Source organism: Oncorhynchus gorbuscha, linkage group LG24 (genome assembly GCF_021184085.1).
Source record: "Oncorhynchus gorbuscha isolate QuinsamMale2020 ecotype Even-year linkage group LG24, OgorEven_v1.0, whole genome shotgun sequence".
Lineage (NCBI taxonomy): Eukaryota > Metazoa > Chordata > Actinopteri > Salmoniformes > Salmonidae > Oncorhynchus > Oncorhynchus gorbuscha.
Genome location: NC_060196.1, coordinates 29126708 through 29148179, shown reverse-complemented (window position 1 = coordinate 29148179; position 21472 = coordinate 29126708). Strand labels below are relative to the sequence as shown.

The 21472-nt window shown below is 42.7% G+C and overlaps 2 protein-coding genes across 5 annotated transcripts in view; one reads left to right on the top strand and one right to left on the bottom strand.

The window, feature by feature from the left end:
• LOC124012087 (gamma-enolase-like) overlaps positions 1-890 on the bottom strand; it is a 28009-nt gene extending 27119 nt beyond the window's left edge. Inside the window, exon 1 of one of the 3 annotated variants that reach the window (XM_046325479.1) lies at positions 393-890. In XM_046325479.1, the coding sequence (XP_046181435.1) occupies positions 393-402 (10 nt within the window). In that variant the 5' untranslated portion in view covers positions 403-890. The other 2 variants (XM_046325483.1, XM_046325481.1) reach the window with 2 other exon arrangements.
• Positions 381-17127, top strand: LOC124012088 (cell division control protein 42 homolog). 2 transcript variants are annotated; one of them, XM_046325484.1, is made up of 6 exons: positions 381-520; positions 3065-3169; positions 13395-13467; positions 14071-14180; positions 15526-15723; positions 16074-17127. In XM_046325484.1, the coding sequence occupies exons 2-6, from the start codon at positions 3065-3067 to the stop codon at positions 16161-16163; spliced, it is 576 nt and encodes a 191-aa protein (XP_046181440.1). In that variant the 5' UTR covers positions 381-520; the 3' UTR covers positions 16164-17127. The 2 variants fall into 2 exon arrangements, with proteins under 2 accessions (XP_046181440.1, XP_046181441.1); XM_046325485.1 differs by having other exon boundaries at positions 490-616.
• The last annotated feature ends 4345 nt before the right edge of the window (positions 17128-21472 follow it).

Sequence of the window (21472 nt, the reverse complement as noted above, 5' to 3'; positions counted from 1 at the left end):
GTAACCCACTGTTTTAAAAAATGCGTTATTCACTCCTGCTAGAATAACATTCAGTCGTGCTTACTCGCCTCACCTAGCTCAAATCTCCTGTGGCATGACTCAGTTCCGGGCTTGCTCTGAACCTGAACGTTTACAGACTCTCAATGTGCACTGATCAGTAAATCAATACCGCAGATTGATTAATTATGTTTAGTGAAAAACGTTTTGCCAATGTCAATCCCTCTCCATTGAAGATCACCTACCTGCCCTAATAAAATATTTTCAAGGTTGTCTCGCCACTTGCCAAGGACAATGTATGTAGTCTCTTTGGAGGATGTCTCTCTCTTTGGCTCTCTAGATTTTTTTTATATAACTAAACGGGAGGGTAGATAAAATGTAGGAGATATACTCACTAAATGCCATATGATGAGCCACAGATGAACCTCAAGAATATTGGAGGCCGTGTTGAATGAAACGCCTCCTTCACTGTGATCATGTGTATGAATCCCGGATGTGACAACGCCTGTGTTGGATTGATACGGTAGCGAAACTTTTGTAATCTATGCCTGATTTGAGATAAATCGCGAAATGTATATTATGTAGAAAGAGTACATATTTACATTTGGAACAACTTAGTGTATGTATTTATTTTTAAACAACGGCATTAGCAGTTGACACCTAGCTAACCAGCTTGCTAAAGTTAGCTGCTAAGAACGTTAGCTATCTTTTGTTTGTTGTTTTTAACCAGTTGACGTTACGTGCTATGTGTCGACATAGCAGCTTGGGAAAATAGCATTCGTTTCTGTTTACTTTACTTCATTGTTTTAAAAAAATTACATGGCACTGAAAATGTTTGAGGCGAAACGGTTTTACAGGCCTCGTCTGGGATTTAGCTCGCTAACAAGCTAACGTTAGCCTAGCGACCTATGATGGGTAACGTTAGCCAGATATAAAACGCTCTGTTTAGTCGGTTTGGCAAGCTCTAGTTGAGATTTAATATGATTCAAAACTTTACATGTGTTTTTTCCCCTTTTTTATTGGCTAGTTCGCTTGCTACCATCACCTTACCTCGAACATTGTATGCGGAAGTGACAGCCAGTAACCTTAACGTCAGCTAGCTAACAGTAGCTAGTAAGCAACAATGTAGCAATTAGCAAGGTTTGAACGTGCTACAAAAAAGTTGGTTAGTAAGCTAGCTATAATTGTGCCCATATTATCCATGCATGTTATGGTACAGTAAATAACGTTTTTTAAAGAAAATAACTTGCTTCTTTAACGTTAGATGTTGGCTAGCCTATTCCCAAGTGTTTGCTTGCCTGCAATCCTCGTGTGATAGTTATAACGTTAAGTCTGATACATTGTCACATTTGATTTGTTTCGTATGTTTTTGTTGGAAAGCATTTAGAACTAGCATTGATGTTAATTACTTATGTCATACTCCCAACCGTCAAAATAATCACAAGACCCTCATTGATGAAATGGTGATGTAAATAAGAGATACTCTATATAATGACGAGATGGTCTTGTCTCTGCTCTAAGAGACAATTTATGCTTGTCCTGAAAGTGTGGTCGGCGGAGCCGTATTGGTGGTGTGACGCAATTCCTGGGCCTCTGGAGGCACTCTGTGCCGCATCGCCTTGGCCTCTCAAATTGTGTAACAATGCAGGGGCTCGGTATTGCTCCGCATTGACATGATTAGGTGAGGGCGGGAGGTCCTGTATCAATACAAAGTCACTTCCTTGACAACAGCTCTGCGCTGCTACATGACGCGCAAAAAAATATGTTCGCCCTGACTTCTGCGGAGGCCGCATTAAAGTAAATGCTATACGGCCATTGCAGAAAGCGTATTGACCATGTAGCGCATTTAACAATATGAGTCGTTGCTCAGCAACATACTGGTCACAGGGCCTTGTGCTGTGAACGGTGTCTGACAGCCTATTGTGTGCACTTGAGCGATCTAGATGGTTGGAATTCTTACCACTTGTTATTCACAAACACACTGTTGGGTCTGTGGCCAATGAGTCATACAATGGTTGTGTCTGCTCTCACTCTTGTGCCCACCCTCTCATGATGTATTATCTTGCCTCCCTCTCTCTCTCAATATATGTGACTGTCCCACTGGATGTCATAAGGTGAATGCACCAATTTGTAAGTCGCTCTGGATAAGAGCGTCTGCTAAATGACTTAAATGTAAATGTAATGTTATACTTAGTGAGATAAGAGGTATGTGTCATTGGTTTATCTAAATTATGACTACAGCTACCAAAAAGACATTTGCAGATTTTTTGTCTTCCCCGATTGGTCTGAAGTTTCACCAGCATCAATCAGTACATTCAACTCTGTTTCTGTCTGTCTGTCTGTCTGTCTGTCTGTCTGTCTGTCTGTCTGTCTGTCTGTCTGTCTGTCTGTCTGTCTGTCTGTCTGTCTGTCTGTCTGTCTGTCTGTCTGTCTGTCTGTCTGTCTGTCTGTCTGTCTGTCTGTCTGTCTGTCTGTCTGTCTGTCTGTCTGTCTGTCTGTCTGTCTGTCTGTCTGTCTGTCTGTCTGTCTGTCTGTCTGTCTGTCTGTCTGTCTGTCTGTCTGTCTGTCTGTCTGTCTGTCTGTCTGTCTGTCTGTCTGTCTGTCTGTCTGTCTGTCTGTCTGTCTGTCTGTCTGTCTGTCTGTCTGTCTGTCTGTCTGTCTGTCTGTCTGTCTGTCTGTCTGTCTGTCTGTCTGTCTGTCTGTCTGTCTGTCTGTCTGTCTGTCTGTCTGTCTGTCTGTCTGTCTGTCTGTCTGTCTGTCTGTCTGTCTGTCTGTCTGTCTGTCTGTCTGTCTGTCTGTCTGTCTGTCTGTCTGTCTGTGTCTGTCTGTCTGTCTGTCTGTCTGTCTGTCTGTCTGTCTGTCTGTCTGTCTGTCTGTCTGTCTGTCTGTCTGTCTGTCTGTCTGTCTGTCTGTCTGTCTGTCTGTCTGTCTGTCTGTCTGTCTGTCTGTCTGTCTGTCTGTCTGTCTGTCTGTCTGTCTGTCTGTCTGTCTGTCTGTCTGTCTGTCTGTCTGTCTGTCTGTCTGTCTGTCTGTCTGTCTGTCTGTCTGTCTGTCTGTCTCCATCCAGATGCAGACCATAAAGTGTGTGGTAGTGGGTGACGGTGCAGTGGGAAAGACCTGCCTGTTGATCTCCTACACCACCAACAAGTTCCCCTCGGAATACGTCCCCACGGTGAGTGGCACTGATTGGAGTGTTGTCAAGAAAGGTCTTTGAGCGGGGCATGGCCAAGTGTCGGGGTTTGTCAAGTGTCTAGACTAGGGGGTGTGTGCAACAGGAGCCGCTGCAGTTTGTGCCGTTTGTTCCAGACTATTTTCTAACACATTTCTGTTTCAACTAATCAAATTTAAACCGCTATTGAATGGATCCAGTGTGTGTAGTGCTGGGCGGGAGCAAAAGCCTCCACACACAGTCTGTAATTCTTGATCTGTGCAGAATCTCACATATAGAATGGGTTTTAATAAGAGAAGGTATTTGTTTTGTAGCTGAAAACTAGCTCTTTGATGAAGAGCCAGACTCTTATGGAAGTGGTTATGGACCAAAAAGCAGTCGGGCTACAAGCCTTTTCACCTTTATTTGAGCTTTATTTAACTAGGCAAGTCTGTTAAGAACAAATTAGTATTTTCAATGACTGCCTAGGAACTGCCTTGTTCAGGGGCAGAATGACAGATTTGTACCATGTCAGCTCGGGGATTCAAACTTGCAACCAGGTAGCTGGCCGCTAAACTGGCTTAGTAATCGAAAACATTTTAGTCAGTCAATTAGCATATATCAGCTATCAGTGACTGACATAAGAAGATAAACTGCTGATGCACAAACAAATTTAGAAATTGCACCTTGTGTGTTCTACTATTCTAACTCTCAACATTAAGTTGAAACTTTGACTAAGCACCCCCCCCCACACACACACAGCACTGTACTGCGGTGCTGCAGGCAGTGTGTGATGAGTAGCTATTTCTATCAAGCCCATCTCTCTCTGGCAGTAATGTACTTGGTACAGTGATGTACCAGAGCCTGGCAGAGAGAGTCTGTCGACTCAGTCCTCTATGTCCAGTCAGGTCGAACTGGGTGTGTTCATGTTGGCCTGTAAAACAGACCCAATTGTCTCCGTGACGTTTCTCCGTCCTTCTATACTCACTACAGTGCACTCTTCTCATAAGAATCACGTGGCAATTTAAGTTTTTAAAAATTATAAGCAGATGACTCGACATGCTCAAACAATGCAACTGGTTGATTTGGTAGGTATTGAAATACTCTTACATGTACAGAAATAGGCTGAGATGACCTACAATGGCCTAGTGTATTCTTATATTAGATGCATGTAGTGCATTCTTAGAACCTTTAATTTATTGGTGAATACAGTCCTTGTACTACTGCATTTGGGAGTTGAAACATCTGAATATGGCTGTAGTGTGGACAGTCACCCTTGTAGAGGCAGTTACTTTTTTTTACCCACCATTCTCTATGGTGTTAGGCCTGGCTCTGTCCAAACAACACATTATCGTCATGGTGATCAGAGATGTGTTTCTGACTTTGCTTGGTTGCTCTTCAATGTGTGCTGCCTGCCGCGCCTTTCCACTGCATGCCCCAACGCCTCACTGTTTTTATGTCTAAACTTGAACTTCCCGTTAAAAGCGCGGCCTCCCATGGTTTGTCAACCCAATACCGGATAAGCAGACCAATGGTGTGTGGCAGACTGAAGTCCATGGCTGCATCCTAATAGTCGAAAGGGGCCTCCTTGCTTTCGTCTTTCAGCACTGGTGTATAAAAACACATGAGAGGTGAAAGAAATAAGCCTATGATAGATTGCTTTCACCTCTCCAATTCTTTCATATTCAGGCAGTATTCAATAGTGTTGTCACGATACCAGAAATTTGACTTTGATTCCAGGTTCAGTATCACGATAATCAATACCATCACGATACTCGATACCAAAACGATACCACAGCAAAAAGAGGCGGCATATTAGCCAAAGTGTACAGATGGAAAAACAATTAGTTGGACTTATTTTATTGTACTGATCAACAACATTGGCATAAAAGAAGGTTTTTTGGATATGACTGTATGGTTTTTGGTGACAATCAGCTTTGAAATAAGCATACTGTGTGTTATGGTTTGCGTATTATCACAAACAAAGTTCTAGGGTAGTGAATTGATGTGAGCTTCAGCTGTAAGCTTGCATGAAAAGTTGCTCTGAATAGCTGGAAGCTACCGGTATCTTCTTGCATTGTGACGTGTTCTAGCCTAGAATTAACTTTGTTTTGCGAACAGTAATTAACAGTTGCAAGATTTCTACATGCTGTGTTGCTTTATTGAAGTGTGTTAGCTCCACACACTTGCTGCACAGATGTTAACATGATGCAGCCCAGACTCCCAGCGAGTGCAGGGATTCCTCAGGACAGGCTAGAGCTAGCAATGACTAAGTGGAGAAGACACGGTGCGCTCGCGCTAGAAGGTGACATCAGCTTTGCTGATAGACAGACTTGATCCTCTCTCAATCAGTAGAGCCTCTTTTCATGTTCTAGTATCAAAAAAGTACAAAGGTTTCAGTATTCAGTGTAGCACTAGTGTTCAATCATATTCAGTGCAGTTAAAAGAAAGGTGACAAGGAGAGGAAGACATATTAGACCATTGAGATGCACCCCAACTCTAGCAAGCATGACTTGTGGGTAGGGCTGTAAGGGTACACATATTCCTACCGACCCGTTCGGTACCGGGACCTCTGTTCAGTACGCACTGTGAACCCGAATTAATGCATTCCAAATTAAAATATATATTTTTTAACTCTAGGTTATGCCTATGCTGCATTGTATGCCATTGACTTGTGAGTAAATCTGAATGGGAAAAATGTATGGAATTCCATTAAAACAACTACAGCCTATGCGCACGTTGTAAATAAAATTTTAATTTAAACTAACCTCTAAGGTGTACCCGGGAACTATGTAGATGGTGAGTGGTGGGAACGAGTAACCAGAATTTAAATCTGCAGTTTAGGAACATTTTGGCTTTACAGTCAACTACAATGGCGATGGACAGAGAGTTGTGGATAAAAAGCTAATATTATGTTCTCCACTGATCAACGAGAATAGCCTATGCAGAGTGGGGCGTGTAGCTTGCTTTTGTCGGCCAATCACAAGTCATCAAAGCGCCAAGTCATAGAGCCTCTGTGTGTGGCAAAGCAAGTTAGGAGATGATCTAATCAATGAAAGATGGAATGAGTTTAAATGAGAAGTATATGCTATGTGTTATTTGTAACTAACTGTAGGACAGGAAGAAAGTGCATGCAGACTCAATTAGCCTAGCTAGCTCTTAGCTAGCTATTTTAGCCAACTAGCTTCTCTCGGTTTGATGCAGTCGAGAGGTACTACGTAATTATATTGGATGATAAATAACCTAGCTATGACAAGTTGGTCTACTCGCGCAAGTCGGCTCGGTTGGTTGCTGCCTGTCCCTCCTTCCTTGCTCCCGTTTCACTTCCTTGCTCCCGATCACAGGACACACACCGCATGGTCTGTCCTCCGCCTACTCTCCTTCACGCTGTATCAGCTCTGGTTAATAAAATAGCTTACAAGTGGACTTTTCTGCTGCTTCCCTCACTCTGATCCGACCACGTCTATACAGAACTGGTCAACCTCGGGTCTGTTCGGAAAAGATCTCTGTATTGAAAAATATATTTCTGCACATTTGTCTTGGTGGGAATGCCCCAGGTCCATTTCGGAACGTGTCCAACTTTTTAGACCTCTACTTGATGGCTAAAAGACAATGCCAGGAACATTGTGAATGATGCCACAGAAACTGTGCCCCAAATAGGGTGCTTTTGATTTTTGCTAACTAAAGTAACTGTTGGAATTGTATTTTTCTGCTGTCCCGAAAACTGAACCGTGACCCCAAAACAGCAACAGGTGGGTTTGGTGAACCATTACACCCCTACTTGTGGGTGCATCTCAATGGTCTGAAATAGCTTCCTCTCCTTGTCGCCTGGGGAGGCTCAAACTCAAGTGTAAGAATGGACTAGGATGAGGCCTGAGATGAAACAGGGAGTGGACAGCCAGGGAAGAAAGTAAATTGGTGGTTTCGTGACTACACAAGGCAGGAATGTCAGGAATCTCCCACCCAAATTGAGGGAATGACCCTCAAGCTCCACACTACAAAGACAAACATGTACACTAAAGTGATAGTAGTTAACACTGTTATTAATTCCCAGGTGACAGCCATAAGACTCCTTTCAAATAGAACACCTAAAAATGGCAGCAGTGATTTAGTGTTTCACGCTAGTCTACATTTTCCAAAGCAACGTCAAGAACTCCCTACAGCAATTTGTCACTTTCTGGAACCCACCTATGAAATGGTGGGAGAAACACCGGTTGGGTTAAAGAGACTATGTGTTTTGAGCACAGGGTTACAATTTTCCTTCAAAGTTTTCTGACCTACAAAAAAGCTTGAAAATGATACCGCCCGTGAACCTGCCCTTCGGTAGTCACTGTCTACGCAGTATTGTGCGACAGAGACAAAAAAACGAGAAATGGCAATGCAATTCAGCACGAAGCACAGTGGTTTCATCAGCACATTATAGATGAGCTGAGTCAAGACAATTCCTCATTTTTACTGAACAGTATGTGGCTTCTTTGTCTATACGGGGAGTCCCCTAAAGAGGAACAAGAACGCTGTGAAACATTCTGATACCCTACGTACGCAACACAAGCACGCTACGCAAAATGGCATTATTGCGTCAAGTTATGAATGACTGGGCTGCACGAGTCTACGTAGTTTCTCTACGCAATACCATTTTGTGTAGCTACTTGTAGTTCTTCCATGCGTACATGTGGTATAAATCAGGGCTTACTTAGTTGACGACATGGTTCCCTTTGACCACTTACCACTAAGTACCATACACTGTTCTGTCAAGGGAACCAAAGTGAGGGGTTTTCATGTGTATGTATGTACATATAGTTGATGTCAGAGGTTTACATACACCTTAGCCAAATGCATTTAAACTCAGTTTTTCACCATTCCTAACATTTAATCTGAGTAAAAAGTCAATGTCTTAGGTCAGTTAGGATCACCACTTTATTTGAAGAATGTGAAATGTCAGAGTAATAGTAGAGAGAATGATTTATTTCATATTTTATTTCTTTCATCACATTCCCAGTGAGTCAGAAGTTTACATACACTTAATTAGTATTTGGTGGCATTGCCTTTAAATAATATATAATAATAATAATAATTAAATAGTTTAACTTGGGTCAAAAGTTTCAGGTAGCCTTCCACAAGCTTCCCACAATAAGTTTGGTGAATTTTGGCCCTTTCCTCCTGACAGAGCTGGTGTAACTGAGTCCGGTTTGTAGGCCTCCTTGAATGCTCACACTTTTTCAGTTCTGCCCACACATTGTCTATGGGATTGAGGTCAGGGCTTTGTGATGGCCACCCCAATACCTTCACTTTGTTGTCCTTAAGCCATTTTGCCACAACTTTGGAAGTATGCTTGGGGTCATTGTCCATTTGGAAGACCCATTTGCGTCCAAGCTGACTGATGTCTTGAGATGTTGCTTCAATATATCCACATAATTGGGTGGGTGGGATATAAGTTATGAAAATAGGTTATGAAACAGCATAACCATATTCCTGTATCCACACCTGTACCATATAGATTCAGTAGTTGTAAAGATGGGGAGAGGTCTGTCCGTAATAAAGAGGTGCTCTTCTTTTTTGACACTACACTCTAAAAAGCAAGTCCAGTTATTGTTATTGTCCAGTCATATGGTCAAGTGCAACAAAGACATAGTTAAGCTGGAGCTGGCCCAGAACGTCTTGCTCTTCATTGTAATCAGAGGGTTAATATAAATACTACTCATGTCAGTCTCTCTTGGCTGAGAGTTGAGGAAAGACTGGCTGCGTGACTTCCTGGTTTTTATAAGAAACATTCATGTGTTGGAAATTCCTAATTGTTTGCATAGTCAACTTACACACATCACTAACTCACACACTTACCCCACCAGACATGCCACCAGGGGTCTTTTCAAAGTCCCCAGTCCCAGAACAATTTCAAGGAAATGTACAGTATTTTAAGTGAACTGCAAACCTGTTTTTAAAAAGAAACAAATAAAGTAACACCTCACAACGCCTCTCCCCCATGTGACCTACTTGTGTGTATGTATTTGCAACCGATGGATGCACACACACACACCGCTCATCCATATATTATATTCTTATTCATTATTTTACACACGTGTGTGTGTGTGTGTGTGTGTGTGTGTGTGTGTGTGTGTGTGTGTGTGTGTGTGTGTGTGTGTGTGTGTGTGTGTGTGTGTGTGTGTGTGTGTGTGTGTGTGTGTGTGTGTGTGTGTGTGTGTGTGTGTGTGTGTGTGTAAGGTAGTTGTTGTGAAATTGTTAGATATTACTGCTCGGTCGGAACTAGAAGCACAAGCATTTTGCTACACTCGCATGAACATCTAACTATGTGTATGTGACCAATTAAAATTTGATTTGATGTAAACCAAACCAACACACATACATACACACTACATGTAAATGTATTTAAATTGTAAAGTCTTTTGCAGATGTTATTGCGGGTGTAGCGAAATGCTTGTGTATATCTCCAACAGTGCAGTAATATCTAACAATTTCACAAAAGCACACGCAAATCTAAAGTACAGGGATGGTAATGTATTTTTCGTTATGTGTCGGACCCCATTGAGACTAGCTGTCAGCTAATGGAGATCCTAATCAATGAATTGATGTAGGCCTACTGTGAGTCCAACCATCTCACAGGTGTGGCATATCAAGAAGCTGATTTAAAATGGCATGATCATTACACAGGTGCACCTTGTCCTGGGGACAATAGAAAGCCACTATAAAAATTTGCAGTTTTGTCACACCATACAATTGGCAATTGGCATGCTGACTACAGGAATGTCCACCAGAGCTGTTGCCAGATAATTGAATGTTCATTTCTCTACCATAAGCCACCTTCAATTTAGAGAATTTGGAAGTACGTCCGACCGGCCCTCACAATCGCAGACCATGTCTAACCATGCCAGCCTAGGACCTCCACATCCGGCTTCTTCACCTGCGGGATCGTCTGAGACCAGCCACCCGGACAGCTGATGAAACTATGGGTTTGCACAACCGATGCATTTTGGCACAAACTATCAGAAACCGTCTTAGGGAAGCTCATCTGCGTGCTCATTGTCTTGACCTGACTGCAGTTCGACGTCGTAACCAACTTCAGTGGGCAAATGCTCACCTTCGATGGCCACTGGTACGCTGAAGAGTTGTGCTCTTTAATTGAAGTCTCTATGGGGGTGCCACAGGGTTCAATCCTCGGGCCGACTCTTCTCTGTATACATCAATGATGTCACTCTTGCTGCAGGTGATTCTCTGATCCACCTCTACACAGATGACACGAGTCTGTACACTTCTGGACCTTTTTTGGACACTGTGTTAACTAACCTCCAGACGAGCTTCAATGCCATACAACTCTCTTTCCGTGACCTCCAACTGCTCTTAAATGCAAGTTAAACTAAATGCATGCTCTTCAACCGATCGCTGCCCACACCTGCCTGCCCGTCCAGCATCACAACTCTGGACTGTTCTGACTTAGAATATGTGGACAACTACAAATACCTAGCTGTCTGGTTAGACTGTAAACTCTCCTTCCAGGCTGACATTAAGCATCTCCAATACAAAATTAAATCTAGAATCGGCTTCCTATTTCGCTGACTATCCTACCGATCCACTCTACCCAACAAATTGGATGCAGTCTATCACAGTCCCATCCGTTTTGTCACCAAAGCCCCATATCCTACCCACCACTGCGACCTGTATGCTCTCGTTGGCTGGCCCTCGCTTCATATCCATTACCAAATCCACTGGCTCCAGGTCATGAATAAGTTGTTTCTAGGTAAAGCCCTGCCTTATCTCAGCTCACTGGTCACCATAGCAGCACCCACTCGTAGCATGCGCTCCAGCAGGTATATCTCACTGGTCACCCCCAAAGCCAATTCCTCCTTTGGCCACCTTCCTTCCAATACTCTGCTGCCAATGACCGGAACGACCTGCAAAAATCACTGAAACTGGAGACTCATGTCTCTCTCACTAGCTGTAAGCACCAGCTGTCAGAGCCGCTCACAGATCACTGCACCTGTACATAGCTCATCTGTAAATAGCCCATCCAACTACCTCATCCCCATACTGTTATTATTTTGCTCCTTTGCACCCCAGTATCTTTACTTGCATACGTCTATCACTCCAGTGTTTAATTGCTATAATTAGTTTGCCACTATGGCCTATTTATTGCCTTACCTCCCTTATCCTACCTCATTTGCACACACTGTATATAGACTTTTTCTATTGTATTATTGACTGTATGTTTGTTTATTCCATGCGTAACTCTGTGTTGTTTGTGTCGCACTGCTTTGCTTTATCTTGGCACGGTCGCAGTTGTAAAGGAGAACTTGTTCTCAATAAAGGTGAAATAAAGGGTCTGAATACTTATGTAAATGTGATATTTTTTTACTTGTATTAAATTTGCTCAAATTTATCAACTGTTTTTGCTTAGTCATTATGGTGTATTGTGTGTCGATTGAGGGGGTAAACAATTTCATACATTTTAGAATAAGGTTGAACGTGACAAAATGTGGAAAAGGTGAAGGGGTCTGAATACTTTCCGAATGCACTGTAGGCCTAGACAGAGCTCTCCGCCTAGGCTACCTAATGGTTGTCATGGCAACCAAAGAACTATCTGATGAATATGGAGGCAGTGCTTTAAAGCCAAAGGCCTGTATTTTGTTCAGGTGTCTCCAGAGATGTTCGATGGGATTCAACTCCGGGCTCTGGCTTGGCCACTCAAGGACATTCATTGACATATATTTTGCTCCGTTCATCTTTCGCTCAAACCTGACTAGTGTCCCGAGTCACTGCCACTGAAAATCATCCCCACAGCATGACCCTGCCACCACCATGCTTCACCGTAGGGATGGTGCCATGTTTCCTCCAGACATGACGCTTAACATTCAGGCCAAAGAGCTCAATCTTGGTTTTATCAGACCAGAGAATCTTGTTACTCATGGTCTGAGCGTCTTTAGGTGCCTTTTGGCAAACTCCAAGCGGGCTGTTGTGCCTTTTACTGAAGAGAGGCTTCCATCTGGCAACTACCATAAAGGCTTGATTGGTAGAGTGTTGCAGAGATGGTTGTCTTTCTGGAAGGTTCTTCCATCTCCACAGAGGAACTCTGGAGCTCTGTCAGGTACTATCGGGTTTTTGGTCACCTCTCTGACCAAGGCCCTTCTCCCCCATTGCTCAGTTTAGCCTGGCAGCCAGCTCTAGGAAGAGTCTTGGTGGTTCCAAACTTCATCCATTTAAGAATGATGGAGGCCACTGTGTTTTTTTTGGGACCTTCAATGCTACAGAAATGTTTTGGTACCCTTCCCCAGATCTGTGCCTCGACACAATCCTGTCTCGGAGATCTAAGCACAATTCCTTCGACCTCATAGCTTGGTTTTTGCTCTGACATGCACTGTCAACTCAAGTGTGCACCTTTCCAAATAATGTCCAATGCATTTTTTGAACAAGGCTGTAACGTAACAAAATGTGGAAAAGTCCAGGGGTCTGAATTACTTTCCGAATGCACCGTATGTAGCTGGCTATTTGGTTTGAAATAATGCATCACATTTTTTTAAATCTGCTTGGAATTGACGACAACAACTGCATGCAATGTCCAGGGATGGCAGAGAAGGCTAAAGGACTAGTTCCTAACTACTATCCGTGTGGAGTCTTCTTTGAGCGCTTTTTCAGCAGCCGTGGCATTACCCAGTTGCCACATTTTCGGCAATGGAGGACCAGTACCTGCAGAGAAGCGGCTCCTGCGGATGAACTGAAGGTCAGAGAAACCCGTGTTGGTGCCCTGACAAACACTCCGGGCCTCTATTTGTTTCTCCCTGGATGTACCGACGATGCCCTCCACTCAAGCTATACTGCCTTTCCAGCCCACTGCCTCAACTCCCTTGCCATTATCCAGAACAGACTACTAGAGAGACTTTTCAATCGCCTTTAAAAAATATACATACATATACAATTTTTTGTAAGAATTTGTATCCTATTTTTTTTTTCTCCCCAAACTTCTCTTCCAACATGTCAGGTAGACATACTGTATAAGCTACTTGTACTATATATACTTGTACTATATATCTATTTTTTTTTTTTTTATTTTTTTTTAGGGACGACAATGGAAATAAGTCTGACTTTTTTTGTGATATCCCTGTCACTTACATTTTTTTATGCTGTGTATGATTTAAAAAAAAAATTTTTTTACTGGAAAATAAATACTAAAATAAATTTTAAATCAAAACTCTACATGTTATGAAATCCGTAATGATTGATCCTCTATCTATCTCTTCCTCAGGTGTTTGATAACTATGCAGTGACAGTGATGATCGGAGGGGAGCCCTACACTCTGGGGCTGTTCGATACAGCAGGTAAAACAAAATGGCCTCTCTGTCTCTCTCTGTCTCTGTCTCTCTCTCTCTGTCTCTCTCTCTCTCTGTCTCTCTCTCTCTCTGTCTCTCTCTGTCTCTCTCTCTCTCTCTCTCTCTCTCTCTCTCTCTCTCTGTCTCTCTCTGTCTCTCTCTCTCTCTCTGTCTCTCTCTCTCTCTCTCTCTGTCTCTCTCTCTCTCTCTCTCTCTCTCTCTCTCTCTCTCTCTCTCTCTCTCTCTCTCTGTGTGAGTGCTTCCTAACTACAGTGTCTTGAGCCTCGACTTGTAATACTTTCTTCTCACTCACCATGGTCTGCCTGTTTTACTTTCACACGGTGCTTACAGATTGTGTTTCTCTCCAGGCATCTAAGCATTTAACATTGCAAGGGTAAATAGCCTATGTAGTTATAGCATTTACCATCGTGTCTTAACAAGTGTTTCTGGGTTAGTCTGCTTGTGTTAGTCCACCAAGCTCAAATATAAACTAGATCATGTAGAGTCCATTGTGCAGTTGTCTTATTTAGACTTTTCCTTGCATATGAAAGGTATCCTTGACGTAAAAAAAAACATTTTTGTTTTGTTGTCTCTCTCTGTCGCCCTCCCCAGGTCAGGAGGACTATGACAGACTGCGACCACTCAGCTACCCTCAGACAGATGTCTTCCTGGTGTGCTTCTCTGTCGTATCACCGTCCTCTTTTGAGAATGTCCGTGAGAAGGTGTGTGTGGAATACAACTTTATTGTCCATTTGCTAGAACATAAATTAGTTTTCTGCCCTTCCCAACATCCCCAAAACACAACACTCACACGTGTGACTTGTGTTTTCAAGCCCATGTCTTTCCACCTAGGTTTCTCTGTAAACATAGCATTGTGTGTGTTTTGTTAGTTGGGGTTAATGTTATTTTTCTCCCCTTTGCCTTGATGACAGCTTTGTGCACTCTTGGCATTCTCTCAACCAGCTTCATGAGGTAGTCACCTGGAATGCTTTTCTAACAGTCTTGAAGGAGTTCCCATTTATGCTGAGCACTTTGTTGGCTGCTTTTCCTTCACTCTGCAGTCCAACTCATCCCTAACCATCTCAATTGGGTTGATGTCGGGTGATTGTGGAGGCCAGGTCATCTGATGCAGCACTCCATCAGTCTCCTTCTTGGTCAAATAGCCCTTACACAGCCTGGAGGTGTGTTGTGTCATTGTCCTGTTGAAAAATAAATGATAGTCCCACTAAGCGCAAACCAGATGGGATGGCGTATCGCTGCAGAATGCTGTGGTAGCCGTACTGGTTAAGTGTGCATTGAATTCTAAATAAATCATTGACAGTGTCACCAGCAAAGCACCATCACGTCACCTCCATGCTTCAAGGTGGGAACCACACATGTGGAGATCATCCGTTCACCAACTCCGCGTCTCACAAAGACACAGCGGGTCTTTGCAGCAATTCGAAGGCCTGATTCATGCAGTCTCCTCGGAACAGTTGATGTTGATGTGTCTTTTACTTGAACTCTGTGAAGCATTTATTTATTTGGGCTGCAAACTGAGGTGTAGTTAATTGCCGATTTCTAAGACTGGTATCTCTAATGAACTTATCCTCTGCAGCAGATGTAACTCTGGGTCTTCATTTCCTGTGACTGTCCTCATGAGAGCCAGTTTCATGTGGTTCATGTGGTTTCATGTGGTCCTTCTGTAGCTCAGTTGGTAGAGCATGGCGTTTGTAACGCCAGGATAGTGGGTTCGATCCCCGGGACCACCCATACGTAGAATGTATGCACACATGACTGTAAGTCGCTTTGGATAAAAGCGTCTGCTAAATGGCATATATTATTATTATTATTATATATTATTATTATCATCAGTGCTTAATGGTTTTTGCGACTGCACTTGAAGAAACTTTCAAAGTTCTTGACATTTTCTAGATTGACTGACCTTCATGTGACCTTCATGTGTCATGCTGTCATTTTTCTTGGTTCTGTATATAACAAGAAACCCTCCCATACTCAATCGACATAATATATCCCAAGATCAAAACCTGGGTGTGACTCAAATATGCCCTCCCCCCTCTCCCACAGTGGGTCCCAGAGATCTCCCACCACTGTCCGCGTACACCCTTCCTGCTGGTGGGCACCCAGATGGACCTGAGGGACGACAGCAACACAGTGGAAAAGCTGGCTAAGAACAAGCAGCGGCCCCTGGCCCCTGAGAGCGGAGACAAGCTGTGCCGGGACCTCCGGGCCGTCAAATACGTCGAGTGCTCCGCCCTCACCCAGGTGTGTGTGTGTGTGTGTGTATGTAAACATTTGGGCAAGAGACACAATCTCTACTAAGTCTCTGGCCCTCATTCAGGTAAAACAGAAAATGGTGAGTGTAAGTGACTTGAATGGTTTCTGAAAAGTAACTTCCTCTCACTCTGTCGACCTCTGTCCTTCGTTGTCTTGATGTCATACTTTCTCACTAGGAACTACTAGCGGATGATGGCGACTGTCGACAGCATTTCATAGTGCAAATGTGGACATTGTGAAACTAGAATAGTGGATCAATGAGTAAATTGACTTCTCTCTCTGTCTCTCTCTCTCTGTCTGTCTGTCTCTCTGTCTGTCTCTCTGTCTCTCTCTCTCAGCGAGGTCTGAAGAACGTGTTTGATGAGGCCATCTTGGCCGCGCTGGAGCCGCCAGAGACCAAGCCCAAGAAACGCTGCGCACTCTTATAAGATATTTTAAATTGGGCCAAAGAGCCAGGGGAAAGACCAGATGGGGGGGGGGGACAGGGGGACAGGCAGACACGGAGAACAGGCAGACACGGAGAACAGACAAAGCTGGGAGGGAGAAAGAGAGGACGAGTGAGACATTTGTTTAATAGTGCCTTCAGCGATACAGGTGGGGAGGGGCGACGTTGCGTGGATAGGTAACAGAGACCTAGAAATACATCCTAATATGTAATAGAATGTATATCTATGTTTCTTGTAACAAGCTGATCAATTCTCTTCCAGACCAGAAAAGTCCTTCTTAAAAGGAGACCGACAGAGCAATATAGGGAAGAGACAAGGTTTTGAAACCTCTATTGCCTTAAAGTTACAGTACAAACAAAATAAGTTAGACAAAAGGAGGAAGAGACCGTGTGGAGTTTATTTTGTGTTTGATGATACTTAAAAACTGACTGGAAAAATGTGCTTAATCTGTGCAATCTAGACTCACACAGGCACCAGTGCTTTACTCCCTTCAACCCACAACTGAACTCTTCTTCTTCACACACTATCTGCCATCACTTGCTCCCATGGAAACTACAAGCGCTTTTTATTCCTCTTGGGATTTCACTGCCCCCTAACATGAACTGAATTTCCACTTGCTTCCTTTTTTTGACATTTATTGTTTTAGAGATGATGGTATATTAATGACGATAATAGGAGTATTATTTTTTTGCCCCTTTATTTCCGGGGACACCCCTAGTGGTTAGCGGTTTGGACAATTATTTTTTTTTTTTAATGGTTGTGTGCCAATGTGTTGAGTGTCACTGGTTTCATTTGACATAACAATCATAATATGCCTCTAATGACTACGTAGCTGGTTGTGATGTCAGTAGTAATAACAGCAAATAGCAATAATGGTTATGAGTAACAGTAATAGCTGTATTGACGCATCATCCAGTTGTTTGAAATAAATACAAAATAACTTGAATGGTCTCTTAACTTTGAACTCTTCTCAATTTCCCAATAAAGCATACTATAATTAAACAATAAGGCACGGGGGTGTGGTATATGGCCAATATACCATGGCTAAGGGCTGTTCTTATGCACAACGCTACACAGAGTGCTAGGACACAGCCCTTAGCTGTGGTATATTGGCCATATATCACAATACCCAGAGGTGCCTTATTGCTATTATAAGCTGGTTACCAATGTAATTAGAGCAGTAAAAATAAATGTTTTGTCAAACCCATGGTATACAGTCTGATATACCACGGCTTCCAGCCAATCAGCTTTCAGGGCTCGACCACACCCAGTTTATAATATAATATTTGTACAGTGCCTTCTGAATGTATTCAGACCCCTTGACTTATCCACATTTTGTTACGTTACAGCCTTATTGTAAAATTGATGAAATATTTCAAATATCTGCAATCTACACACAATACCCCATAATGACAAAGCAAAAACAGGTTTTTAGACATTCTTGCAAATGTATTAGAAATAGTAAACAGATACCTTATTTACATAAGTATTCAGACCCTTTGCTATGAGACTCGAAATTGAGCTCAGGTGCATCCTGTTTCCATGGATCATCCTTGATGTTTCTACAACTTGATTGGAGTCCACCTGTTGTAAATGCAATTGATTGGACATGATTTCGAAAGGCACACCTGTCTATATAAGGTCCCAGAGTTGACAGTGCATGTCAGAGCAAAAACCAAGCCATGAGGTCGAAGGAATTGTCCGTAGAGCTCCGAGACAGGATTGTTTCGAGGCACAGATCTGGTGAAGGGTACCAAAACATTCCTGCAGCATTGAAGGTCCCAAAGAACACAGTGGCCTCCATCATTCTTAAATGGAAGAAGTTTGGAATCAGCAAGACTCTTCTTAGAGCTGGCTGCCTGGCCAAACTGAGAAATGGGGGAGAAGGGCCTTAGTCAGGGAGGTGACCAAGAACCCATTGGTCACTCTGACAAATCTCCAGTTCCTCTGTAGAGATGGAAGAAGGTTCCAGAAGGACAACAGTCTCTGCAGCACTCCACCAATCTGGCCTTTATTGTAGAGTGGCCAGACAGAAGCCACTACTCAGTAAAAGGCACATGACATCCCGCTTGGAGTTTTCCAAAAGGCACCTAAAGGACTTTCAGACAATGAGAAACAACATTCTCTGGTCTGATGAAACCAAGATTGAACTCTTTGGCCTGAATGCCAAGCGTCACATCTGGAGGAAACCTGGCACCATACCTATGGTGAAGCATGGGGGTAGCAGCCTCAAGCTGTGGGGATGTTTTTCAGCGGCAGGGACTGGGAGACTAGTCAGGATCGAGGGAAAGATGAACGGAGCAAATTACAGAGAGATCCTTGACGAAAACCGGCTCTATAACGCTCAGGACCTCAGACTGGGGTGAAGTTCACCTTCCAACAGGACAATGAAAAGTTCTCTGGATGTCCTTGAGTGGCCCAGCCAGAGCCCGGACTTGACCCCGATCGAACATGTCTGGAGAGACCTGAAAATAGCTGTGCAGTGACGCTCCCCTCCAACCTGACAGTGCTTGAGAGGATCTTCAGAGAAGAATGGGAGAAACTCCCCAAATACAGGTGTACCAAGCTTTTACCGTCATACCCAAGAAGACTCGAGGCTGTAATTGTTGCCAAAGGTGCTTCAACAAAGTTCTGAGTAAAGGGTCTGAATACTTATGTAAATGTGATATTTCAGTTTCTTTTTTTTTATACATTTGCAAAAAATATCTAAAAAGATGTGCTTTGTCATTATGGGGTATTGTGTGTAGATTGAAAACCATTTAATCAATTTTAGAATAAGGTTGTAACATAACAAAATGTGGAAAAAGTCAAGGGGTCTAGATACTTTCCGAATGCACTGTATATACACTACTTTTATCCTTCTAGACAGAGTTCTTCTGTCCGGTGTCTGTGTTTTTTCCCATCTTAATATTTACTTTTTATTGGCAAGTCTGAGATATGGCTTTTTTTTGTAACTCTGCCTAGAAGGCCAGGATCCCGTAGTCGCCTCTTCACTGCTGACATTGAGACTGGTGTTTTGCGGGTACTATTCAATGAAGCTGCCAGTTGAGGACTTGTGAGGCGTCTGTTTCTCAAACTAGACACTCTAATGTACTTATCCTCTTGCTCAGCTGTGCATTGGGGCCTCCCACTCCTCTTTCTATTCTGGTTAGAGCCAGTTTGTGCTGTTCTGTGAAGGGAGTAGTACACAGAGTTGTACTAGATCTTCAGTTTCTTGGCAATTTCTCGCATGGAATAGCCTTCATTTCTCAGAACAAGAATAGACTGACTTGTTTCAGAAAAAAGCTCTTGTTTCTGGCCATTTTGAGCCTGTAATCAAATCAAAGTTTATTTGTCAAGTGCGCCGAATACTTACAGTGAAATGCTTACTTACAGGCTCTAACCAATAGTGCGGGAAAAAGGTGTGTGTGTGTAGGTAAGTAAATAAATAAAACAATAGTAAAAAGACATTTGAAAATAAGAGTAGAAGGGCTATATACAGACACTGGTTCGTCAGGCTTATTGAGGTAGTCTGTACATGTAGGTATGGTTAAAGTGACTATGCATATATGATGAACAAAGAGCAGCAGTAGCGTATAAAGAGGGGTTGGCGGGTGGTGGGACACAATGCAGATAGCCCACAAATGTGCGGCAGGAGGTAGGATATATAGTTAAAGGTGAACCCACAAATGTTGATGCTCCAGATACTCAACTAGTCTCAAGATGGACAGTTGCATTGCTTATTTTATCAGCATAATAGTTTTCAGCTGTGCTAACATAATTGCAAAAGGGTTTTCTAATGATCAATTAGCTTTTTAAAATGATAAACTTGGATTAGCTAACACAAAGTGCCATTGGAACACAGGAGTGATGGTTGCTGATAATGGGCCTCTGTACGCCTATGTAGATATTCCATGTAAAATCTGCCGATTCCAGCTACAATTAGTAATTTACAACATTAGCAATGTCTACACTGTATTTCTGATCAATTTGATGTTATTTTAATGGGCAAAAAATGTGCTTTTCTTTCAAAAACAATGACATTTCTTAGTGACCCCAAACTTTTGAACAGTAGTGTATGCATGTGTGTGTATATACAGTTGAAGTCGGAACTATCTACTTTGTGCATGACAAGTATTTTTCCAACAACTGTTTACAGACAGATTATTTCACTTATAATTCATTGTATCACAATTCCAGTGGGTCAGAGGTTTACATACACTAAGTTGATTGTGCCTTTTAAACAGCTTGGAAAATTCCAGAAGATGATGTCATGGCTTTAGAAGGTTCTGATAGGCTAATTGACATCATTTGAGTCAATTGGAGTTGTACCTGTGGATGTATTTCAAGGTCTACCTTCAAACTCAGTGCCTCTTTGCTTGACATCATGGGAAAATCAAAAGAAATCAGCCCAGACCTCATAAAAGAATTGCAGACCTCCACAAGTCTGGTTCATCCTTGGGAGCAATTTCCAAACGCCTGGAGGAACCACATTCATCTGTACAAACAATGGTATGCAAGTATAAACACCATGGGACCACGCAGCCGTCATACTGCCTAGGAAGGAGATGCGTTCTGTCTCCTAGAGATGAACGTACTTTGGTGCGAAAAGTGCAAATCAATCCCAGAACAACAGCAAAGGACCTTGTGAAGATGCTGGAGGAAACGGGTACAAAGGTATCTATTTTCACAGTAAAACGAGTCCTATATCGACATAACCTGAAAGGACGCTCGGCAAGGAAGAAGCCACTGCTCCAAAACCTCCATTAAAAAAAAGCCAGACTACGGTTTGCAACTGCACATGGGGACAAAGATAGTACTTTTTGGAGAAATGTCCTCTGGTCTGATGAAACAAAAATAGAACGGTTTGGCTATAATGACCATCGTTAAACCTGCCTCAAGTTACACCAGCTCTGTCAGGAGGAATGGGCCAAAATTCACCCAACTTATTGTGGGAAGCTTGTGGAAGGCTACCTCAAACTTCTGACCCAAGTTAAACAATTTAAAGGCAATGCTACCAAATACTAATTGAGTGTATGTCAACTTTTGACTCACTGGGAATGTGATGAAAGAAATAAAAGCTGAAATAAATCATTCTCTCCACTATTATTCTGACATTTCACAATCGTAAAATAAAGTGGTAATCCTAACTGTCCTAAAACAGGGAATTTTTACTAGGATTAAATGTCAGGAATTGTGAAAAACTGAGTTTAAATGTATTTGGCGAAGGTGTATGTTAACTTCTGACTTCAACTGTAACTATCTATGTATGTATACTGGAGGGAAGGCGGGGGACTATTTCTGTCTTTAAT